This window comes from Tamandua tetradactyla, chromosome 20, assembly GCF_023851605.1.
Source record: "Tamandua tetradactyla isolate mTamTet1 chromosome 20, mTamTet1.pri, whole genome shotgun sequence".
Classification (NCBI taxonomy): domain Eukaryota; kingdom Metazoa; phylum Chordata; class Mammalia; order Pilosa; family Myrmecophagidae; genus Tamandua; species Tamandua tetradactyla.
Window position 1 is genome coordinate 13,972,766 of NC_135346.1, and position 20,885 is coordinate 13,993,650.

At 36.0% G+C, this 20,885-nt stretch overlaps 1 protein-coding gene across 4 annotated transcripts; it reads left to right on the forward strand.

Moving 5' to 3' along the window:
• Nucleotides 1-294: 294 nt before the first annotated feature.
• On the forward strand, nt 295-10,288 carry C20H5orf24 (chromosome 20 C5orf24 homolog). Of its 4 annotated transcripts, XM_077138500.1 has the most exons (3): nt 309-578; nt 5,850-6,282; nt 7,939-10,288. In XM_077138500.1, exons 2-3 carry the CDS (start codon nt 5,853-5,855, stop codon nt 7,977-7,979), a joined length of 471 nt encoding a protein of 156 aa, XP_076994615.1. In that variant the 5' UTR covers nt 309-578; nt 5,850-5,852; the 3' UTR covers nt 7,980-10,288. The 4 variants fall into 4 exon arrangements, with proteins under 4 accessions (XP_076994614.1, XP_076994613.1, XP_076994612.1 ...); XM_077138499.1 differs by having other exon boundaries at nt 295-399; nt 5,850-10,288; XM_077138498.1 differs by having other exon boundaries at nt 307-680; nt 5,850-10,288.
• Nucleotides 10,289-20,885: the final 10,597 nt, after the last annotated feature.

The window sequence follows — 20,885 nt, forward strand, 5'->3', positions numbered from 1 at the left end:
GTCTCACCCATAAGCAACTTTAGGCAGCACCCCGAACGAAGCATTAATCTTTTTTGCCAACCGCGATTAAATGCACAAGAATGAGGTTGCTTTTTTCAGATTCTGACTCCAACACATGTTAGTACTGCAGTCAGAGAAATGAAATCAGTAGTAATTCTACATAGGGTACTTGTGAAGGTAACACCCTTTACCGTCGCTTCCTACAACCGAAGTAGCAAAACGCCCCCACGAGAACCTGCGCGGCTCAGGCCTAAGCCCCGCCTCCTGTCCCACTCTCGCGATGCGTGCGTGCGTGCGCGCGTTTCTTGCGAGCTCGCGTACGCTGTCTCTCGCTCTGCGAGGTTTTGGTGGCCTCTTCTTCCTGTGTCCGGGGCGGGACCCTCCGCGGTGGCCGTGGACGTAGGTAGAAGGCAGCATTTATCTCGCTGCCGCTCCCCTTCCTGCCTGCCCCTCTGCCTTGGACTCTTCTCCCCGCCCTGCAGAGGCAGCGAGCTGGGGAGGGAGCGGCGCCAGCCTGAGGTTCCCAGCGGATGGGAAGCCCCTGGACGCGCTGAGGGGCCAGGCCACTAGCGGCTGAGGTAGGTGGGCGAGCGCAGCCTAGTCAGCCTGGCCCGGAGCAGAATCCGATGGGCGCTTGTGGAGAAGACAGGGAGACGGCGAGACCCGGGGATGCTTAGCTGGTGAGGAGAGGTCTCCGACCTGTGCTTGAGGAGGGGCTCTGGCCTAGCCCGGAGAGTGAGAGGTGTTCCGGACATAGCCTGCTCTTCACTTGGTGTGGAGCCATTACTGGGGGAAGATTCCTCCTGAGACGAGGAGGGGGGGGGGGTTGGGTCTCCCTTTCTTTTCTTTGAGAGATCAAAATCAGCAAACCGGTCTGCTCCCTTTAAAAGCCTCCTGGGTTTTGAGATTGGTGTCTATACGGAGTGACTATGGACTTACACATCTACAGCTGGCGGAACTCCGAGCGGACGGACAGCGGGCCGTGGATTTTGAGTTTTGGGGGATACAGTACCCTTTCTCTAGTTTGGGCGTGTATCTTCTGCAAACTTGTTAGTGCTGACACATTAGTAATCGCTTTCTGGCACAACAGGGTAATGCATTTTTAAACGCCATATATCAAATCAGAAGGATTCTGGCACCGAGGAAACTGCCGTAGGGCACAATTAAGGAATAGAAAGAAGACAAAGAAGGCCGTTATTTATTTTCTGTCCTTGTATCAAAAACTTTCCATAGTGGGGCAGCGTGCAGAGTGACTGATATTGTTGTAGTCTTTGCTGAATAGACTTTGAGAGCAATTAAGGTGGGTCGCAAATTGACATATCATTTACAATTATAAAATTGCGTATGATTATATATAATATTTAAACAAGTGGCCTGCAATAAATCTCTTTGGAAATTATGTGATGTTTGATCTATGGAAGAAGAGATAGCTTGGGTTGCTTGAAAGGAACGTTTTCTCCATGTTTAGAAAGCTTCTGAATTGTTTGTGAAGTTACTAAAAATAGTTATAGTTCTTTATATTGACAGAGATGACTGCCACATTCAAGAAAAGGGAAAGGAATTATTCCATTAAGAATGGTGTACCTAGACTTTGGATGCTAAACACATACAGTAAACAACTTTCCAGATTGCGAGTTTTAAAAATTCTTATTTGGTTTCAGTTATTATGTGTAGAAGCTCTTAGTTGACTACATTTCGGAAACCATATTAAAGGATGATCTTTAAACGTTGGTAGCTGCACAGTCTATTCTATAACTCTTGCTTCCATTCAGTCCAGAAATGTACTCTTTATAACGATTCTTTTCTTAAGAAGTGTGGCCTGCCTGTTTTCATTGAAATTTGTACTCTAGTATGGAAACAGAGATTTTATGAATATGGCAAGCCTTGAGGTGGGAGGAAGAAGGCATTGTTAGATGTAGGGTTGATAACTTGTGTATGCAAATACTGCATATATACTGATATATATCCAGTGTATGATGACAAGTATTTGTCATACTAAATTCCTTGTCCAGTTTGATAATCAGTTAAGTAAACAAAATAATGTACTGATATCTTGGCAGAAGCAGAGAAGAAAAATACGGAACCTATATAAGACCTGCCCTTTAGAAACATTCTTTTAGTCAGTCTCATTGTCTTTCCATTTGAGTAAACATTTTATTTCTTTCTGTTTTGTGTCCCAGTGTTTAGAATAGTATTTTGCATGCAGTTGTTCCTTAATAAATGGGAGCCGTGTCAGAAGCATATTAACAGAATACAAACTGAATGCAAGAATTCCTGGAAAGATGAAAGGAATTGGAGATGGATGCGTTTTTTGTTCTTAAGTCGGTGGTCTAATTTTTTTTAATGGTGTTTTTTTTTAATGTAGGTTAGTATCTCTGAGTAAAGGATATGTGGCAGCAACTTGCTTTAAAGCCTAATGTAAGCAAAGATGCTGCATAAACAGAGTGCTACTAGATCGTCAATGTTCTGTTGTATTAAGAGAATATATAGTAAAGGAATTAAAGTCCATAGAGAAGGTTTTGATAAATTAGTGATAGGAACTGAAAAGGCATAAGCTGTAAAGCACTGAAGCAGATTGTAATTTTCTCCCTTTACTGGCAGCCCTACCTGTTGAAGAGAAATACCATTCTACTTTTTTAATACTGCTACTTTCCAGCAAGATGATGTCTGAATAAGGTTGTAAAGGAGTTACTATTTTCTTATAATCTCTTATAATCAGCTCATAGATCTGAGTGTGTGTCTCCTTGCATTTACATGTGTCTTTAGTTCAACTGTATTGGCAATAAACTGATATTTTGATTCCTATTATTATTGCTGTATCTATTTCTCAATTAGTTTATAACTTAAAGGGGAGGACGATGTGGTTGGTTTTCTCACAAATCCCAACATTGACTTTCCTTTGATTTGGAAAGCAAGTCTCCCTATTTGTCTTTGTAGACGTTACCAACAAAAGGGTTTTCTGGATATTTGGAAAGCTGGAGGCTTAAGAGGTGAATAAAAACTCAAACAGGAATATTTTAAGTTGAAGCTTATGTTTTCATTTTAGTATAGCTGAGTGATTCTCATGAGGGAAAGGATATGGAAAGGGAAGATTTTTGTCCCTAGGGAACACGTGGCAATATCTGTAGGTAATTTTAGCTGTCATAAATGGGGTGTGTATGTTTCTAGAAGGTGGTATTCAGAGATGCTGCTAAACATTCTACAATGAACAGGACACGCCACTTCCACCCTCCACACCGGACTTACCTGGCCCAAATGACAGTAATGCTGCTCTTGAGAAACCGAGCTGTATGCTATACTGTAATTGTTGGTTCTGAATTCAGATTACCTGAATTCATATTTGGCTTTACCTGTTTCCTAATGTGATCATGGCAAGTTGCTTAAAGTCAGTGCCTCAGTTTCTGTAAAATAGAGCTGGTAATAGTATATTCCTCAGAGGGTTGTGGTGAGGAACAAATCAGATAATGTGGAAAGTGCCAAGCTTATTGCCTGGAACATAGAAAACTATTCTATGCTCAAAAACTATTAATAAGTAATAATTAATAACCTAGTTATCTGTATAGCCTTGGGGAGTGAGAGAGTTACTCTTCTTAATATTTGTATTTAGCCCAGTCTTGTTGTTTTTTTTTTTACTTTTTTTATTGTATAGTATAACATATATACAAAGCAAAGAAATAAAAAAGCAATCGTTTTCAAAGCACTCTTCAACAAATAGTTATAGGACAGATCTCAGAGTTTACCATGGGCTACCATATGATCCTCTCATATTTTCTTTCTAGCTGCTCCATAATATAGGAGGCTAGAGGGCTTAAATATTTTTTTATCATCACATACAACTTTTTTTCCTTCTTTTTTTGTGAAAAATAACATAAATACAAAAAAGCTATAAATTTCAAAGCACAGCATCCCAATTAGTTATAGAACAGATTTCAGAGTTTGGCATGGGTTACAGTTCCACAATTTTATTTACTTCTAGCTGTTCTAAAATACTAGAGACTAAAGGAAGTATCAATTTAATGATTCAACATTCAAACTTATTTGTTAAATCCTATATTCTTTGTATAACTCCACTATCATCTTTGATCTTTCCATCCCTCTCTTTAGCAGTGTTTGGGCTATGGCAGTTCTAAATTTTTCATATTGGAAGGGTCTGTCACTAATATGGGGTAGGGAGATGGAACTATCTGATGTTCTGGAAAGGCTGGGCTAGGTTTCAGGACTTATCTAGAGGTTGCAGGTTTCTAGAAAGTTACTCTAGTGCATGGAACCCTTGTGGAATATTATATATTGCCCTAGGTGTTCTTTAGAATTGGCTGGAATGGTCCTAATTGGGGGTTGGCAAGTTAAGATAGGTGGCAAGGTCTAACTGAAGCTTGCATAAGAGCCACATCCCGAGTAGCCTCTCGACTCTATTTGAACTCTCTCTGCCACTGATACTTTATTAGTTAGCCAGTCTTGTTTTATGTTCTCATCTATAAGACTGCTTCTTACTACAGATGTTTTCACTCCGTAGGTAAGGCTTTAAGCCAAGGCTTTAAACCAGCTGGGCAACAGCTTTGAATTTTTGATTCTCAGTGAATATTTAGTAATTTAACAGAATTCTGTGCCTTGATTCCCATTTCCTTTGCCTTTATAAACTGAAATAAGTTTACAGTGATTTGGTTCACATTAATTTTCTGTTCTTGGCCTCTGGGAATACCTATTTTCATAACTTAGGTCTTAGTGAAATTTCCTCTTTATGAAAGGTACTGACTTTAATATACATTTGTGACTCCTTTTCTAAATCTGAATTGGAACCAATGCCTTTATCTCTCTAACCTCGTTGCACTATAATACTGCCGTTTCTATAAGCTTTCATTTCTGTGTGACAAAATGATATGTCTATTTAGAGCTGGCTTGTTATGATGGTGGTTTTTAATACGTTCTTTATGAAGAGGGGAAAAATCACAGGGATGTCCTCACAGATGAAACAGACTATGGTCCGTTGGTTAAGAAGTCACAGAGCTCCTATAAGGAAAAAGATCCATAATATATTTATAATGAAGGGAATAAGCAAGAGTTACACATTCAACCTTTCGTTTTGATGACCACACCTTCAAAACAGGAGGCATTTTACTTTTTAGTTGTTATTCATATTTTTGTAGTATGTCTCAGCTTTATTGTATAAATGTTCATTTATTTTAGCTAGTAGAAACCTTTTTATACTCTTTGTATTGTTACTGACTTCTGTTTAGATAGCTCAGTTTGAAATGAGTTAGTATCATGGGCCAAGAGATTATGTTCTTTGCTTGGCACACTTCACTTATGTAAGGTGTAACATACACTCAGAGTTCTGTATAAATAATAAATCATAATAATGATGAGGAAGTGTTGACCTTTTGGAAACTGATCAGGTCAGAAGTAGTATACTTGTATGGAAAAAAAGGCCAAAGCTAGGCACTATAAGGATGTTAGACAAACTGAAAAAAGAATCATGTTAGCTGAGTTCTTGTCTTCACTGATAACCTTTTGGGGTTTAGTAACCTAGAATCAAAGAGCCTACAAAATATATCAAATTTATTTTATTCTTGTATACTTTTCTGGTTTTGAAGCAGAATACAGTATAGCTACTAAACCAGTATTATATTGCATTATCTTGTATGGTTTTTGTTCTTACCCATGATTAAATTGAGAAAAACAAGTATCTTTGAACTTGCAGATGCTTGTTTATAAGTGGTCTGGAGTCCTGCCTTTCAGTCTTAGTTTAGGTAGCCTACATGCTTGTTGATAGACAATTTTCCCACTAAATGCCATCATATAAATATATATTTGTGTATATATATTTATGCATATGTCTTTATTTTTGGTAGAAAATGATGCATCCTGTTGCCAGCAGTAATCCAGCTTTCTGTGGGCCTGGCAAGCCTTCCTGCCTCAATGAAGATGCCATGAGAGCTGCTGATCAGTTTGACATATATTCCTCCCAGCCAAGCAAATACAGCCACACCACAGTGAGCCACAAACTGATGGTTTGTCAGAGACAAGATCCATTAAATGAAACACACTTGCAGACTACAAGTGGCAGAAGCATAGAGATAAAAGATGAACTAAAGAAAAAGAAAAATCTCAACCGATCTGGTAAGCGTGGCCGACCTTCAGGAACCACCAAATCAGCGGGATACCGGACCAGCACAGGGAGACCCTTGGGAACCACCAAAGCGGCTGGATTTAAGACAAGTCCAGGCAGACCTTTGGGTACAACTAAAGCTGCGGGATACAAAGTCAGCCCAGGGAGACCTCCAGGTAGCATTAAAGCTCGATCCCGTCCTGCCGATCTTGGTTATGGCTGTGGCACTGCTGCTTTTCCTTACCCTATGATGCATGGCAGAGCAGTTCATGGGGTAGAGGAAACCAGCAATGAAGTCAAGCCACCCAATGAGTGAATGAGGCAGGATAGGAGGGCCAGGTTTAGAAGGAAGATTGTGTGAGTAATTCCAAAGCTTTTTGGTCTTATTTTGATATACATGATTTTGTGGCCTGGGCTTTCCTAATTTACTTTCCTGTTTTTTTTTCTGCTTTTGCTCAGAAGCTGCCACACACTGACAAATGCACTCAGGGCATGAGCAGTGGCATTGTATTTGTACATATGTTAAGTGTAACACCTAACTAAATCATTTTTGCTTTTCCTTTAGAGTTATGGTTATGTCTTATGTTTCATTACTACTGGTGGGCCTTTCTAAATAGATGCTTTATGCGCTAAACAACTGAAACCATTTTACCTGTTAGTTTCTGAAGCAAGCCTATGATATAATAAAGATACTATCTGGAAGTGTTTTTAACTGATGGAGCAAAGCAAACTAATGACTTATGATTACTTGAGGTAATGGCTGTGAGTTTTTATAACATTTATTTTCATGAGACAGGACACAGATATTTGTATGGTTTGGTATTTCCATAGACTTGGAATATTAAAAATCTTATTTTTAATGTTCTAAGTTTAAGCAGCTTATTTATGATCTACATGTCATTAATTGATTTAAGCATTACTCCTAGGAGTATTTTTTAATGTCTGCCTTTCAGTATTTATGTTTTATATTTTTTAATTACCTAGAGCATATATACCAAACACTGCAAATAATTCATATTTACAGAACAATCAAAGTATTTTATGAGCATTACATTTTATTGCAGTACAGTAATTCTGAAAATAGCATATTTACTATAATAGAAACATTCCTAAGGTCTGCATATAGTTAGTCACTACCTTTTGCCTTTCATATAGTTAGTGGGTTTTAAAACATATTTAAAAACATTTATTGGTATTGCGCATTTATTCAGAATATTATTTTTTTTTTTAAATTTTCCCCATTGCATTAGCACTTATTGTTTTTTCAGGTTTATATCTACCAAAGGACATAAATTTAATGGTAGACTGTAAAACTGGTATAAACAGAATGCAGTTTCCTGACAGTCAGAACTCAAATATTAAGAAATATATGGGAATCCATCTATGCATGAAACATGTGAAAATATGTTGGTTAGTTTAATTAAAAATCTGCTTGTGGCTCTAATGAGACCACTTCATGTGAAATAGATAGAAAAGAAAAAAATATTGGGAATATTAGGTAAATATGTATGAGAGGGATAGAGGAAAATCTCTTTTTCCCTCCTTTTGAATGTTATATTCCTTGGTAATATACATTTTATTTATTCAGCCTTTGTTCTAAATGAATTATTACAAACTTTGGATTTGAAAAAAATTCCACTGAACTTTAATGTTACAATGTATGTACTTGCAGTTTTAATGCCTTTGAGATTATAATATAGATTTGCAGAACCCAAATGGTTTTAAAATAATTAAAATTTTAGAAGGGTATATATTGTATTGTTTGGGCTTGCTCTCAGTTAATACAAACTCTGATTGCAAATAGATGTCATGTTTCATACCTTTTTTATCAGGAAAAAAGCAGCAAGCCTTCAGGTGTTCCAGTGATGCCTGACACAGTGAGCTGGACTTTATGCTGCTCTTTACAGTAAGAGGTGTTGCATTATATGTGGGAACTTTGTGTGCACTGGCATCTAAGACAGTGACCTCAACAATTTTAGCATGGCACAAAGCATAGAGAATAATGTTGGATGACTACATAATCAGTTATAACATTCTGGCAGCTAAATTGCTACAAGAGTTTCTTCTTGTTGAGGCTTAAAATAAAAAACTTAATAATTTACTCAGAACAGTATAACTTCTGACATACATAAATGCTTACCTCTTTTTTCATGTGCTCATCTATCCACTTTCATTATGAATCTGTCATGTAGCTGTTTCTCAAGATGATGTTGGCTGCTTAGAAGTCCTTTTTTGAACTAGTTCCTGAAGACAGTTGTTTAATTGTTCTACCCTAGAATAATATATGCCATTGTCAAGAGATTGGTTGCATGTTGTGTTTTATAGTAAGTCCATTTGACATTTCCCTTTCAATTTATTTCCATTCTTGATTTTGTTACACATACTATGTTCATCTTCCTCACCCTCCTCCCACCCCTAGCACATCTACTCCAGTGGTGCTGTGTGTCAGAAGATAAAGCAGGTGTATTATTGTATAATGAATTTTGTACACATGTTTATGAGACGGTGAAATCAACAAAAGGAGGTATGTTCCTAACAGTGTTTATTAATATTAGGAGCTATCTCCCTGGAAAAAAGGGGAAGAATGGCTGCAATTGTGAATGAATAACACGATTTAGAAATCTGAATTTGCTGTTCATGTGAGTGGTTGGTTACCTGGAGTATTAGATCTATACACTGGTGAGCACCTCCTGATTCCACTTAATTTTCTCCTTGTGAACAGTTTACTGGTGCCATGCTGAAGAGAAAGACATCTAAATGATAAAATGAATGAAGTCTTAAAATATAAAATATTTTTACTTCTATATAATCTAAAAACTACATTGTGCATCTTTTGTAACACTGTTTCTTGTCATGATAAACACTGAAATAGCATGTTAAACAGTTACTTATGCTTTGCAGTCAATTGGGAGAACTGAACTTTCCCCTGACTGTAAGATTGTTCCTTGAAAGGTAAATTGCTAATTTTATACTGTGTAATTCTGTTCTTCACAAAATAGGTTTCATTATTCTATATTAAATCTTGGTCAGAACATGATCTGCTATTCAAGTAAGTTTGTTTTACTCTGTTCTTTAAAAAATATTTTAACATGCTTTATTTATTATTATCATATTAACATAATGAGCTAATACATAGGAAATTTACATTTTTTGACAGATATAACCTTGCATAACTAATCTTTAGTATGGGATGATTTTGATACTATCTTTGGAGTTTTGCATTGGATATTTTTAAAAATATGGCACAACATATTGGAAAAAACAGTAGTATATGGTTAACTTTTAATATTTGGGGACATTTCTTAAATCAGTGTTTCAGTTAGATTTAAAAAATCTTTCTATTTTTTAATTTGCTTTTTAAAAGAAACACTGTCAGTAATGTTTATTCTAAACTGGTGTTTGTGTGAGTTAACATGCACATTTTCATGAAATAAGAATAACTTCTCTGAGTTAAAGAGGAAAAAGAAAATCTGGATCCATTTTATTAGGTTAAAGGTAGTCCTTTCAGTGTAAGAATAACTACAGTGTATGAGCTGAAGGGAAAAAAACATCAGACTTCTCCTTTGTATCCTAAGATGCTTTAGAAGAACAATCAAGGAGATGCTGATGATAACTGCTACTCTGTTGGTCGTCGTCTCTATATACCGTTAAATTTTAGATACCTTTATAATAAAAAAGAAGAATTCACAACAGATGTTCAAAACATTCTTTTCCTTGGACATAAGAAAAACTGACTCTATTATATTTTTGTTTTTCTTATAGTTTAACTATATGCTGTTAAACTCTAGGATGTATCTAAATCTTTCCTTTGCTTTTTTTCCCCTACCCCCAAATAGATAAATCTGTGCTGTTCCATATAATATGTTTAATTTTTGAAATTTTTAATGCTGTAGTAAATCAAATGTGTGATTTATGGTAATCAAACCACTTTGATTCTTTTAGTTTTCACAGTTTCCTTTTTTCCACAGATAATTATGGAGAAAATAATTACCAATTAACTGATAAAAGCACGCTGTCCTCTGCTGTAAAAAGTCTGAATAGATACTGTGTATGTTTTTATGTCCATGAACTTGAGCTACTCGTGTGCAATTATGTGTATGGGAATGGAGTAGTGTTCATGATATGTATCTACATCATCATATGGATGTATATTTATTAATAAAGTCATTACTTTAAAACCAACTATGTTTACTATTTTATTTCTTAGCTTAGTATTTTTCATGTAGGGGACTATTAAATGGTAAACCTTAGAAACATTCCTAAAGTCTGCGTATGGTTTTATATATATTATACATATGTATTATATTTTTACCACATTTTTCTTTAACTTTTTATAGAGTTTTATACTAAAAAAACTTAATGGTTCATTTTAATTATATTTGCCAAAATTCCCACTCTCTGGCAAATGTCTCAGAGCAGACTTGTGTCCTGCTCCATGACTTTAGTTTTGTACTTTCTTTTCTGGATTTTGCTTTCTGAAATCTGCCCCCACTACACTTTTTTTAGTTTTCTCAAAATAGTAATATTTATATATTTGTAATTTAAAATACTAACTTGCAATTGAATCTAGTTTTCTTTGCATCTTCTTTCCATTATTAAGATACATCAGGCTAATAGTTCTATTAAAGGTTTACATTTAAATTTAAATGTGATTGATCCCTTTGCTTTAAAAAAGATTATTAAATTTTACTTTTTAATGTTAGCTGTAGGGTGAGCAATGTGCATTTTTTATAACTGTCAAACATTTGAGTTATAAAAAGAAAAATACTTTCTCCTAAGTATATGAATATATATATGTATTTGAACATATGAACCTTTTTCATTTTCTCTGAAGCATACAGATAATTTAGAACAGAGGGTGTCAAAATGTGGCTCAATGCCTGTTTTTTGTAAATAAAGTTTTATTGGAATAGCCAAGTCTTTATTTCTGTGGCTGCTTTCATGATGCAATGGCAGAGTTGAGTAATCGTGATATGTAGCCCCAAAGCCTAGAGTATTTACTATTCGTCACAGAAAAAAATTGTTGACGCTTCATCTAGAAAAATAAATCGGAGTAGGACAAGCAAATCAAATGTGAAGCTGGATTGCAAAACATGAGCAAATGATGGCTGTTTTTTCTTTTTGGCTTTAGATTAGAAGATATTAAATGTTCTTTAGATTGCTAAAGTGATTCACTTATGTGTGCTTTTGCTGAAATTGTAGGTCTTTTCACTTATACATGGGCATGTGCTGTTAGGTGGATTATCTCTAATCCAGGAAAATCCACGATAGGACAGTACCATTTTTGTGGATCAAAGCATTATGTACTGTTCACCAAATGTATCTTTTACCACATTTTTCTTTAATTCTTAAGAGTTTTTTTATACTAAACACATTTACTTGTTCATTGTGATTTTATTTGCCCAAATTCTCATTCTCTGGCAAATGTCTCAGAGCAGGCTGATGTCCTGCTCTGTTGAAAAAGTCATCAAATTGAAGCTCTAAAGGTTAAAGAGGAAGCAGCCTCCTTTTACCACCTTGAATTATACGTTCAATATTAAAGACCTGTGTCTTTAATGGTACAAGAATCATGAACAACCCTTAGAAAATAGTTGTATAACAACAGAGCCATGCATTTTGGTACAAATACTTAGAATATTACAGTTGTTGCTAAGCATGCAAGAGAATGATGATAGGTCTGCTGCTGCTATACATTTTCTTTTCTTAGTACCAAATACTTTTTTTCAAGAATTACAAGGATTTCATCCTTTAGACAAAAGAGGAATGAGATTAGGAAATACTAGTGTAAGTGAAGAAATCTTTATGCATAGCTTGGTTATTGCTGTGGTAGAGCTAAGCTCAGGGTGCTTATGAAAACTGGGGTAAGAGGAAAAATGCTCAGATGAAGGAACACTCGAGTTATGAAGCTAGAACAGAGTTACCAGGGAAGAAGAGAAGGTAGGGTGAAAATTGAGGGAAAGATGTTCAGTAGGCAGACTTGGAATTATGAGAGAAATCCTCATAATTGTATTTTTATCAGTGAAAGTTTATGATATCAGACTACCAGTGTTTATAGATGTACATCACAGATATCTTGTGAAGTAAATGGGAATTTTAATGCTATATTTCTATAAAGAAATTAAAGCAGTAAAGAGGTGAAGTAATTTACACAAATACCTGTGATAAACTTGGCTAATCCAGAAAACACTGTAATGCGGCTTTTTTGGTGATACCATTGGAAAGGCCAGACTTAAAGGGAATGTGTAGCTGCTTCAAAGTTAATACCAACTATAAATTTTTTTAAAAAACAAAACAAACCCTATTGGGGTGAAAGTATAATAGGGTACAGTAGTAATGGCTTCTTAGTACAGTGCTCGACATATAATAAATACTTTATATACTGCATTTCATTAAATCACTGCAGCTTTATTGAACGGTGTCAAAAGAGGTGGAATACTCCTTTTACTGGTAAGATGTGAATGGCATCGGGGTTAACCACTATACCTAGTAAGTGGTAGAGTCAACACCTGAGCCCATGCCTTATCTCATCCAAACCTGGGACTCTGAACTACTTATTACCTTATACTCACCATTGTAAAAATTAAAATTAAAAAAAAAAGGCATTCTGCTTTTAGTAGTAGATATTTTTGTACTGGCTCTGTTTTTATATGGGGCAATAGGAAATTGCAACACATTCATTTAAGTCTTCATGTAGCCATTCTGTTGTGAGAACCTAGGGGTTCTGAAGTAGCTGTTTAGCAAAGAGTGAAAGGAAGTCGTTTTTTTTTTTCTTATTTGTCTCATTACTTTCTATGACCTTTAGTCCATTCTGTTAGGTGTTTATTTCCATGTGGGCCTGGTGTGGTTTAAGTACAAAATCTGCCCATTTTGTCCTTGATCTGCCTGGTGTTGATTTGTGACTTGTAATAAAGTAGTTTGTGAAATACTGTCCTATCATTTGTCCCTTTATCCTTGGGCTAGCTTTTCTTAGGATAGGAAGTTATTTGAAGAGTGATAGTCATCCCAGTTGACACTTTAAAGCTGCATGTGACCTACAGTCACCACAGACAGTAAGTTCTTTTTCCTTGTCCTCTGTATTGTTTTTTTCTTGTCTTCATAGTTAACTTGCCTCAAATAACATTAATTTTTTCTGTATAAGGAAAATGTTTTTAACTTTTAAATTTCTAATTTCTATATTATGTGACCTTTGGTTCCTATTAATGCTATTTTTCATATGGAAAACTTTAAGCTTAATTTTTATTAGATCAGTACAGTATTTCTGAAAATCTGAGTTTCCCATTTCATCTGCCTTCTGTATCTTGTGTATCAGGCCTTAGGGTAATGATAGTTTTAACAAAGAGACCCCCCAAAATGCAATAGCTCAGAGAAGATTAACAGATTTCTCGCATAACTGTCCAAGAGTACTGGACAGTTCAAGATCACTCTCCATGTGATCTTTTAAGGACCTGGGTTCACACTGACTATGCTATTTTCAAAACATGGCTTCCAAGATCATTCCAGTAGTCTTCATTCTAGCCAGTCTGAAGGGAGGAACTGTGGAAGTCCAGGCTTTTTTAAGCAAATACGGTGAAATAGCATTTCTCACATTCTTTGTAAGAACTTGGTTACATGACTGCTTATAGCTGCAGGAGGGACTGGGGAATGTAGCCCCTTCTTGGACAACTAGATCCAGTTATTACTGTGGAAGGAGAAAATGGATTTTAGTGACAAATAGGATCATGGGCAAATGTTGGGGTAGAATGAAGAAACACAAAGTATACCTACAGATTACATAAAACCAAATTGAGGTTCTTGAAGCTAATTTAAATTGTTACTAGTTGTTTTTTGAACAAATTGTTATTTCAAAAAAAAAAAAGATTATGTAAGTACCATCTTTGAGCCAAACTACTCTGGGTACATTAGTGTACAAACTACTAGTTTGTAGTCTAGTGATAGGATTAGATAACAAAAAAGATACAATACAGATATGATTAGTGCTATTTCTGGAGTAAATAGGGGACCATAAGAATGCCCACAATGAAATAACAAGTAAGCTGAGAGCTGAAGGATGAGTAAGAACTTGAGTGGGAAGGAAGGCAAAAATAAGAGAAAAAAAAGCCTGGATAGCCTGACATTCTTTCAACAAGTTATTGTGTATGGTGGTGGTTGTGGTAGTGAACAAGGGTTGGGAAGGGAAGAGGAAATGGACTATTTTATAAAAGTGTCTTGAAACCAGTTTCTGTTTTCTTCTAAGGACTATGGTGAACCATTGGAAATTTTTAAATAAATGACTTGCTCAGATTTGTAGTTTGAGAAGAAAGGTTGGCTTGGAGGATGAGAGATTGGAGGTGGACACAGTGGTGAAGCTTTATTTGGGTGAGGTGACTGGTTCAGATTAGGGTTTGGGTAATGGAGAGGGACAGACTGAGATCTGAGACATGACAGAAGTAATAAAACTTGGTGTTGGAGAAAGGAGTTAATGAAGCCCAGTTTTTTACTTGAGTGATAATACAGTATCAACTAGGCTAGGAAGCATGTGTGTGTGTGCGCGCGTGCATATGCAGTGCGGGGGGGTAGTCAGAAGAAATGTGTTCGAGTCAAGTAGGATATATTAAGCTGGCCCCTGCCTACAGTGTGTCATGAGGTTGTTTTTTAGTGTAGCTCAAGATCTTTTCTTCATAGATGAAAGTGAACATTGGTTTCATAGTTGATGGAGGGTATGGGGCAAAAAGAAACTACTCTTGAACATAAAGACTTGGTTATATTTTAAGTAAAAAAACATTTCAGTTAGTAATTTTTCCAAGCTTTCAAGTGACCTAACAAATTCAACAAATCTTACTGTTGAGCTCTACAATATGGCAGCCCATGTTGCTGAAGAAGACAATTTCTATCCAAGAAATTCAGTAGAAAACAAATGCCTTAACACATAGAACTTAAGCAATGTAATGCCAATTTTTATTCATTCTGAACTGATATTTAGCATGCTTTCTCTCTCAAGATAGCTAACTAATTTTAGTCCAGAGCAAGTGAAACTATAGTCCATCTGCCTATTCCTAAACTTTAGGCTAATTTTAGATAGATTTCTCCAGAAGAACTGTTTATTGCACTAATTCTCTATAAGCTGAGAAGTATCAGCTAAGGGATCATTCATAAATTATGATGATTCTGGGAGCTGCTTATATGACTGTTGTGCTCCCTCTGTCACATAAAGAAATGAGTAAGAATGACAAAGTATTGTGTATCTAATAAGCTGGGTGAAGAATGGCTGATCACCAAAGCTGATTATGATTCATTCAGGGTAACTAACTGTAGGACTCACAAAAACATCCCCCTCCAAAAGATCTTTTTAAAAACTTTTAAAATGTTTTTATTCTGGAAATTTCAAATATACACAAATAGAAAGAATATAACGATTGTCCCTGTCATTGAGCTTTAATAATTAAAAATTCATGATCTATCTTGTTTCATCTATATTCCCACCTACCCCATGGCCCCTCAACTATTTTGAAGCAAATTCTCAAAATCAAGTAATTTCATACTACGATAATTCAGTATGTATAAGTACATATATATATCCAACAAAATAAATAAAAAGCAAAAAAACATAAAAAAGAAAAAAAAGTATATATATAAAAACTAAAGGCTTTTTAAAAAGCATAAGCATGATAATATTGCACTTCAAAAATTAAAAAGTAATTCCTCAATATTATCAAGTAGTCACACAATGTTAACATTTTCCTAACTATAATTTAAAAAACAATTTAGTTGTTATATCTCTTTATTGAAATATAATTTACATATGAATTTCACCTATTATAAGTGTATACTTAATTGGTTTTTTTTCACATTTAGGTTGTCCTTTATTATTTTTTTAAACTTTTTTTTTATTGTAAAGTATAATACATTTACAAAGCAAAGAAATAAACAAGCAATAGTTTTCAAAGTACTCTTGAAAAAGTGGTTTCAGTACAGATCCCAGAGCTTGTCATGGGCTACCATACGATCCTCTCATTTTTCCTTCTAGCTTCTCCAGGACATAGGAGGCTAGAGGGCTTAAATACTTCTTTATCATCACAATCGACATTTTTTTCTTTTTTTGTGAAAAAGAACATATATACAAAAAAGCCATAAATGTCAAAGCAGAGCACCACAATTAGTTATAGAACATATTTCAGACTTTGATGTGGGTTACAATTTCACAATTTTAGATTTTTATTTCTAGCTACTCTAAAATACTGGAGACTAAAAGAGATATCAACTTAATGATTCAGCATTCATATTCATTTGTTAAATCCTATCTTCTCTGTAGAACTCCACCATCACCTTTGATCTTTCCATACCTCTCTTTAGGATTGTTTGGGCTATGGAAATTCTAAATTTTTTATATTGGTAGGGTCTGTCACTAATATGGGGTGGGGAGATGGAACTATCTGATGTTCTGGAGAGGCTGGGCTAGGTTTCAGGACTTATCTGGACCAGGGACCCATCTGGAGGTTGTAGGTTTCTGGAAAGTTACTCTACTGCCTGGAACCCTTGTGGAATCTTATATATTGCCCTAGGTGTTCTTTAGGATTGGCTGAAATGGTCCTGGTTGGGGTTTGGGAGGTTATGATAAGGTAGTAAGGTCTACCTGAAGTTGTGTAAGAGCAACCTCCAGAGTAGCCTTGCGACTGTATTTGAACTCGTTCTGCCACTGATACTTTTTAAATTACACTTCTTTTCCCTCTTTTGGTCAGGATGGAATTGTTGATCCCAAGGTGCCAGATCTGGATTCATCCCTGGGAGTCATCTCCTACATCACCAGGGGGACTTTCACCCCAGATGTCATATCATGTATGGGGGAAGGGCAATGATTTCACTTGCAGAGTTGGGCTTTGAGAGACTGAGGCCACATCTGAGCAACAAAAGAGTTCTTCCAGAAGTAACTCTTAGGTATGCCTATAGGTACTCTAAGCATCTCTGCTACCTACATGAGCTTCACAAGAGTAAGCCTCATGATCAAGGACATGGGCTATTGATTTGGATGTCCCTAAAGTTTGGCACAGTATCAGGGGATTCCCTGATGGTAAGGTTTAATAGTTTCATATTCTTTCTCTTCTCTTTCTCTTGCCAATACTTTTTGATTATCTGCTTAATATATCGTAGGATGTTTCCAGGCATTACACTAATCTATACAGGATTAAAGGACCTCTTTCTTATTCTGTGCTTCCTGTGCTTCAGTTACCCAAATGAACTATACAGATAGGTTGAATTAGATATGCACTTCAGAAAATTTCAGTTCCAGATCAAATAAACCTTTTTTCCATTGGTCTCAAAGAGTATGTGTGGTTCTAAAATATAGACACTGTCTTCCTTACCCCTATGTTATGAATTGCTTTAACCCCAACCTGTTTGGCTTCATTCTTATCTCTAAATATCACGTTACATATATAAAACAGCTTCTCAAAATCCAGAAATAATAATCACTACTCCAGACTTAATGTGTCTGCTCTAAAAGCTTACAATCTAGGCCCCTGTTTTCTTAAAAGCATTTTCTAAAGGTTACCACACCATTGTTTTGTTTGTTTGTTTGTTTCTGGCTTATTTTGTCTCATCAAATTTCCAGCATGTTCATTCACATGGTTGAATGCCTCACAACATGTTACTTTTTGTAGGACCACAACCTTCATTCATAAGTACACATCATCATTTGCCAGTCTACATCTCTGTCAGTACACCCTTCAGCCACCTGCATTCATTAGGCAAAATGTAGAAGGCCCAAAGTCCACAGTCCGTCAACACTTTCAATTTTTAATAATTTCATTGTTCCCAAGAGACAGAAAACCAATAAACACACTCTTGCCAAATAGGAAATCTAAACCTCCTCTTAAATCTTGTCCCTCACCCTGTTGTTTACCTCTGCTGTTGTGTGGTAGTGCTGATGGTTTACTTTTTTTTTTCATTTGTTAATTTAAAAAAATTTAACAAACGAACTAAAACACTAACATATATAATCTGTAATTCACAATATCATCATTTAGTTACATATTCATCATTTCTGAGAACATTTGCATCAATTCAGAAAAAGAAATAAAAAGACAACAGAAAAATAAAACGAAAACAAAAAAAAAATTATTCATACCATACCCCTTCCCCCTCGCTTTCATCAGCATTTCAAACTGAATTTATTTGTTCCCCTTATTATTTATTTATATTCCATATGTTCTACTCATCTGTTGACAAGGTAGATAAAAGGAGCATCAGACACAAGGTTTTCACAATCACACAGTCACATTGTGAAAGCTATATCATTATTCAATCATCCTCAAGAAACATGCTACTGGAACACAGCTCTACATTTTCAGGCAATACCCTCTAGCCTCTCCATTACATCTTGAATAACAAGGTGAAATCTACTTAATGCGTAAGAATAACCTCCAGGATAACCTCTTGACTCTCTTTTGAATCTCTCAGCCATTGCCACTTTGTATCATTTCATTCTTCCCCCTTTTGGTTGAGAAGGTTTTCTCAATCCCTTGATGCAGTCTCAGCTCACTCTAGGGTTTTTCTCAAGCACTTGATGCTGAGTCTCAGTTCATTCTAGGATCTCTGTCCCACATTGCCAGGAAGGTCCACACTCCTGGGAGTCATGTCCCACATAGACAGGGGGAGGGTGGTGAATTGCTTGTTGTGTTGGCTGGAGAGAGAGGCCACATCTAAGCAACAAAAGAGGCTCTTTTGGGGTGACTCTTAGGCCTAAATTTTAAGTAGACTTGGCCTATCCTTTGTGGGGTTAGGTTTCATATGAACGAATCCCAAGGCTGGGGGCTCAGCTTATAGCTTTGGTTGTGCACACTGCTTGTGAGAATATCAAGAATTCAACTTGGGGAAGTTGAATTTCTCCCCATTCTCACCATTCCCAGAAGGGGGCTTTGCAAATACTTTTCCACTCACTGATCGACTCACTCTGGGATTCATCGAGGCATCACTCTGGACAAACCAACAAAATCTCATGTCCTAACTGAGATTCCAAGTACTTATGGTGTTCAATCAAACTATCTACATAAGTTATATTAGGAAATGCACTAGTCAAAATATAAATTTTGTAACTAATAAACATTTTTTGCTTTAGTCTCACACATAAGGTGACATTTTAAAATATTAATTACCATCTATTTTCAGCACCCTGCAGTAATGACATTCCTTTGTTCTTCCTCATGCAAAAACATTTTTAAAATTTGTACATTTAGTACCTATTATTATACACTCTAGGTATTCCTAGATTATACCATCTTAATCTTTAACATCTATCTTTCTTTCTGATTTCACTTATGCTCCCAGCCTTCCTCCTTCTATCATTCTCACATTCAGCTTCATTCAGTGTTTTAACATAATTGTATTACAGTTAGGTAGTATTGTGCTGTCCATTTCTGAGTTTTTATATTCAGTCCTGTTGCACAATCTGTATCCCTTCAGCTCCAATTACCCAATATCTTACCCTATTTCTATCTCCTGGTGGTCTCTGTTACCAATGAAATATTCCAAGTTTATTCACTACTGTCAGTTCATATCAGTGAGACCATACAGTATTTGTCCTTTTGTTTTTGGCTAATCTCACTCAGCATAATGTCCTCAAGGTCCATCCGTGTTGTCACATACTTCATAACTTTATTCTGTCTTAAAGGTGCATAATATTCCATTGTATGTATATACCACAGTTTGTTTAGCCACAAGTCTGTTGATGGACATTTTGCCTGTTTCCATCTCTTTGCAATTGTAAATAATGCTGCTATAAACATTGGTGTGCAAATCTCTGTTTGTGTCTTTGCCCTTATGTCCTTTGAATAGAAAACCTAGCAATGGTATTGCCAGGTCATATGGCAATTCTATATTCAGCTTTTTGAGGAATCACCAAACTGCCTTCCACAGCGGTTGCACCATTTGACATTCCCACCAACAGTGAATAAGTGTGCCTCTTTCTCCACATAGTCTCCAGCACTTGTCATTTTCTGTTTTGTTGATAATGGCCATTCTGGTGGGTGTGAGATGATATCTCATTGTGGTTTTGATTTGCATTTCTCTAATGGCCAGGGACGTTGAGCATCTCTTCATATGCCTTTTGGCCATTTGTATTTCCTCTTCCGAGAAGTGTCTGTTCAAGTCTTTTTCCCATTTTGTAATTGGATTGGCTGTCTTTTTGTTGTTGAGTTGAACAATCTCTATATAAATTCTGGATACTAGACCTTTATCTGATATGTCATTTCCAAATATTGTCTCCCATTGTGTAGGCTGTCTTTCTACTTTCTTGATGAAGTTCTTTGATGCACAAAAGTGTTTAATTTTGAGGAGTTCCCATTTCTTTCTTTCTTTCTTCAGTGCTTTTGCTTTGGGTGTAAGGTCTATAAAACCACCTCCAAGGATACGATTTATAAGCTATTTCCCTACATTTTCTTCTAACTTTTTTATGGTCTCAGACCTAATTTTTAGGTCTGTGATCCATTTTGAGTTAACTTTTGTATAGGGTGTGAGATATGGGTCCTCTTTCATTCTTTTGCATATGGATATCCAGTCCTCTAGGCACCATTTATTGAAGAGACTGTTCTGTCCCAGGTGAGTTGGCTTGACTGCCTTATTGAAGATCAATTGTCCACAGATGAGAGGGTCTATATCTGAACACTCTATTCAATTCTATTGGTCAATATATCTATATTTATGCCAATACCATGCTGTTTTGACCACTGTAGCTTCATAATATGCCTTAAAGTCAGGCAGCATGAGACCTCCGACTTCATTTTTAAGGATACTTTTAGCTATTCGGGGC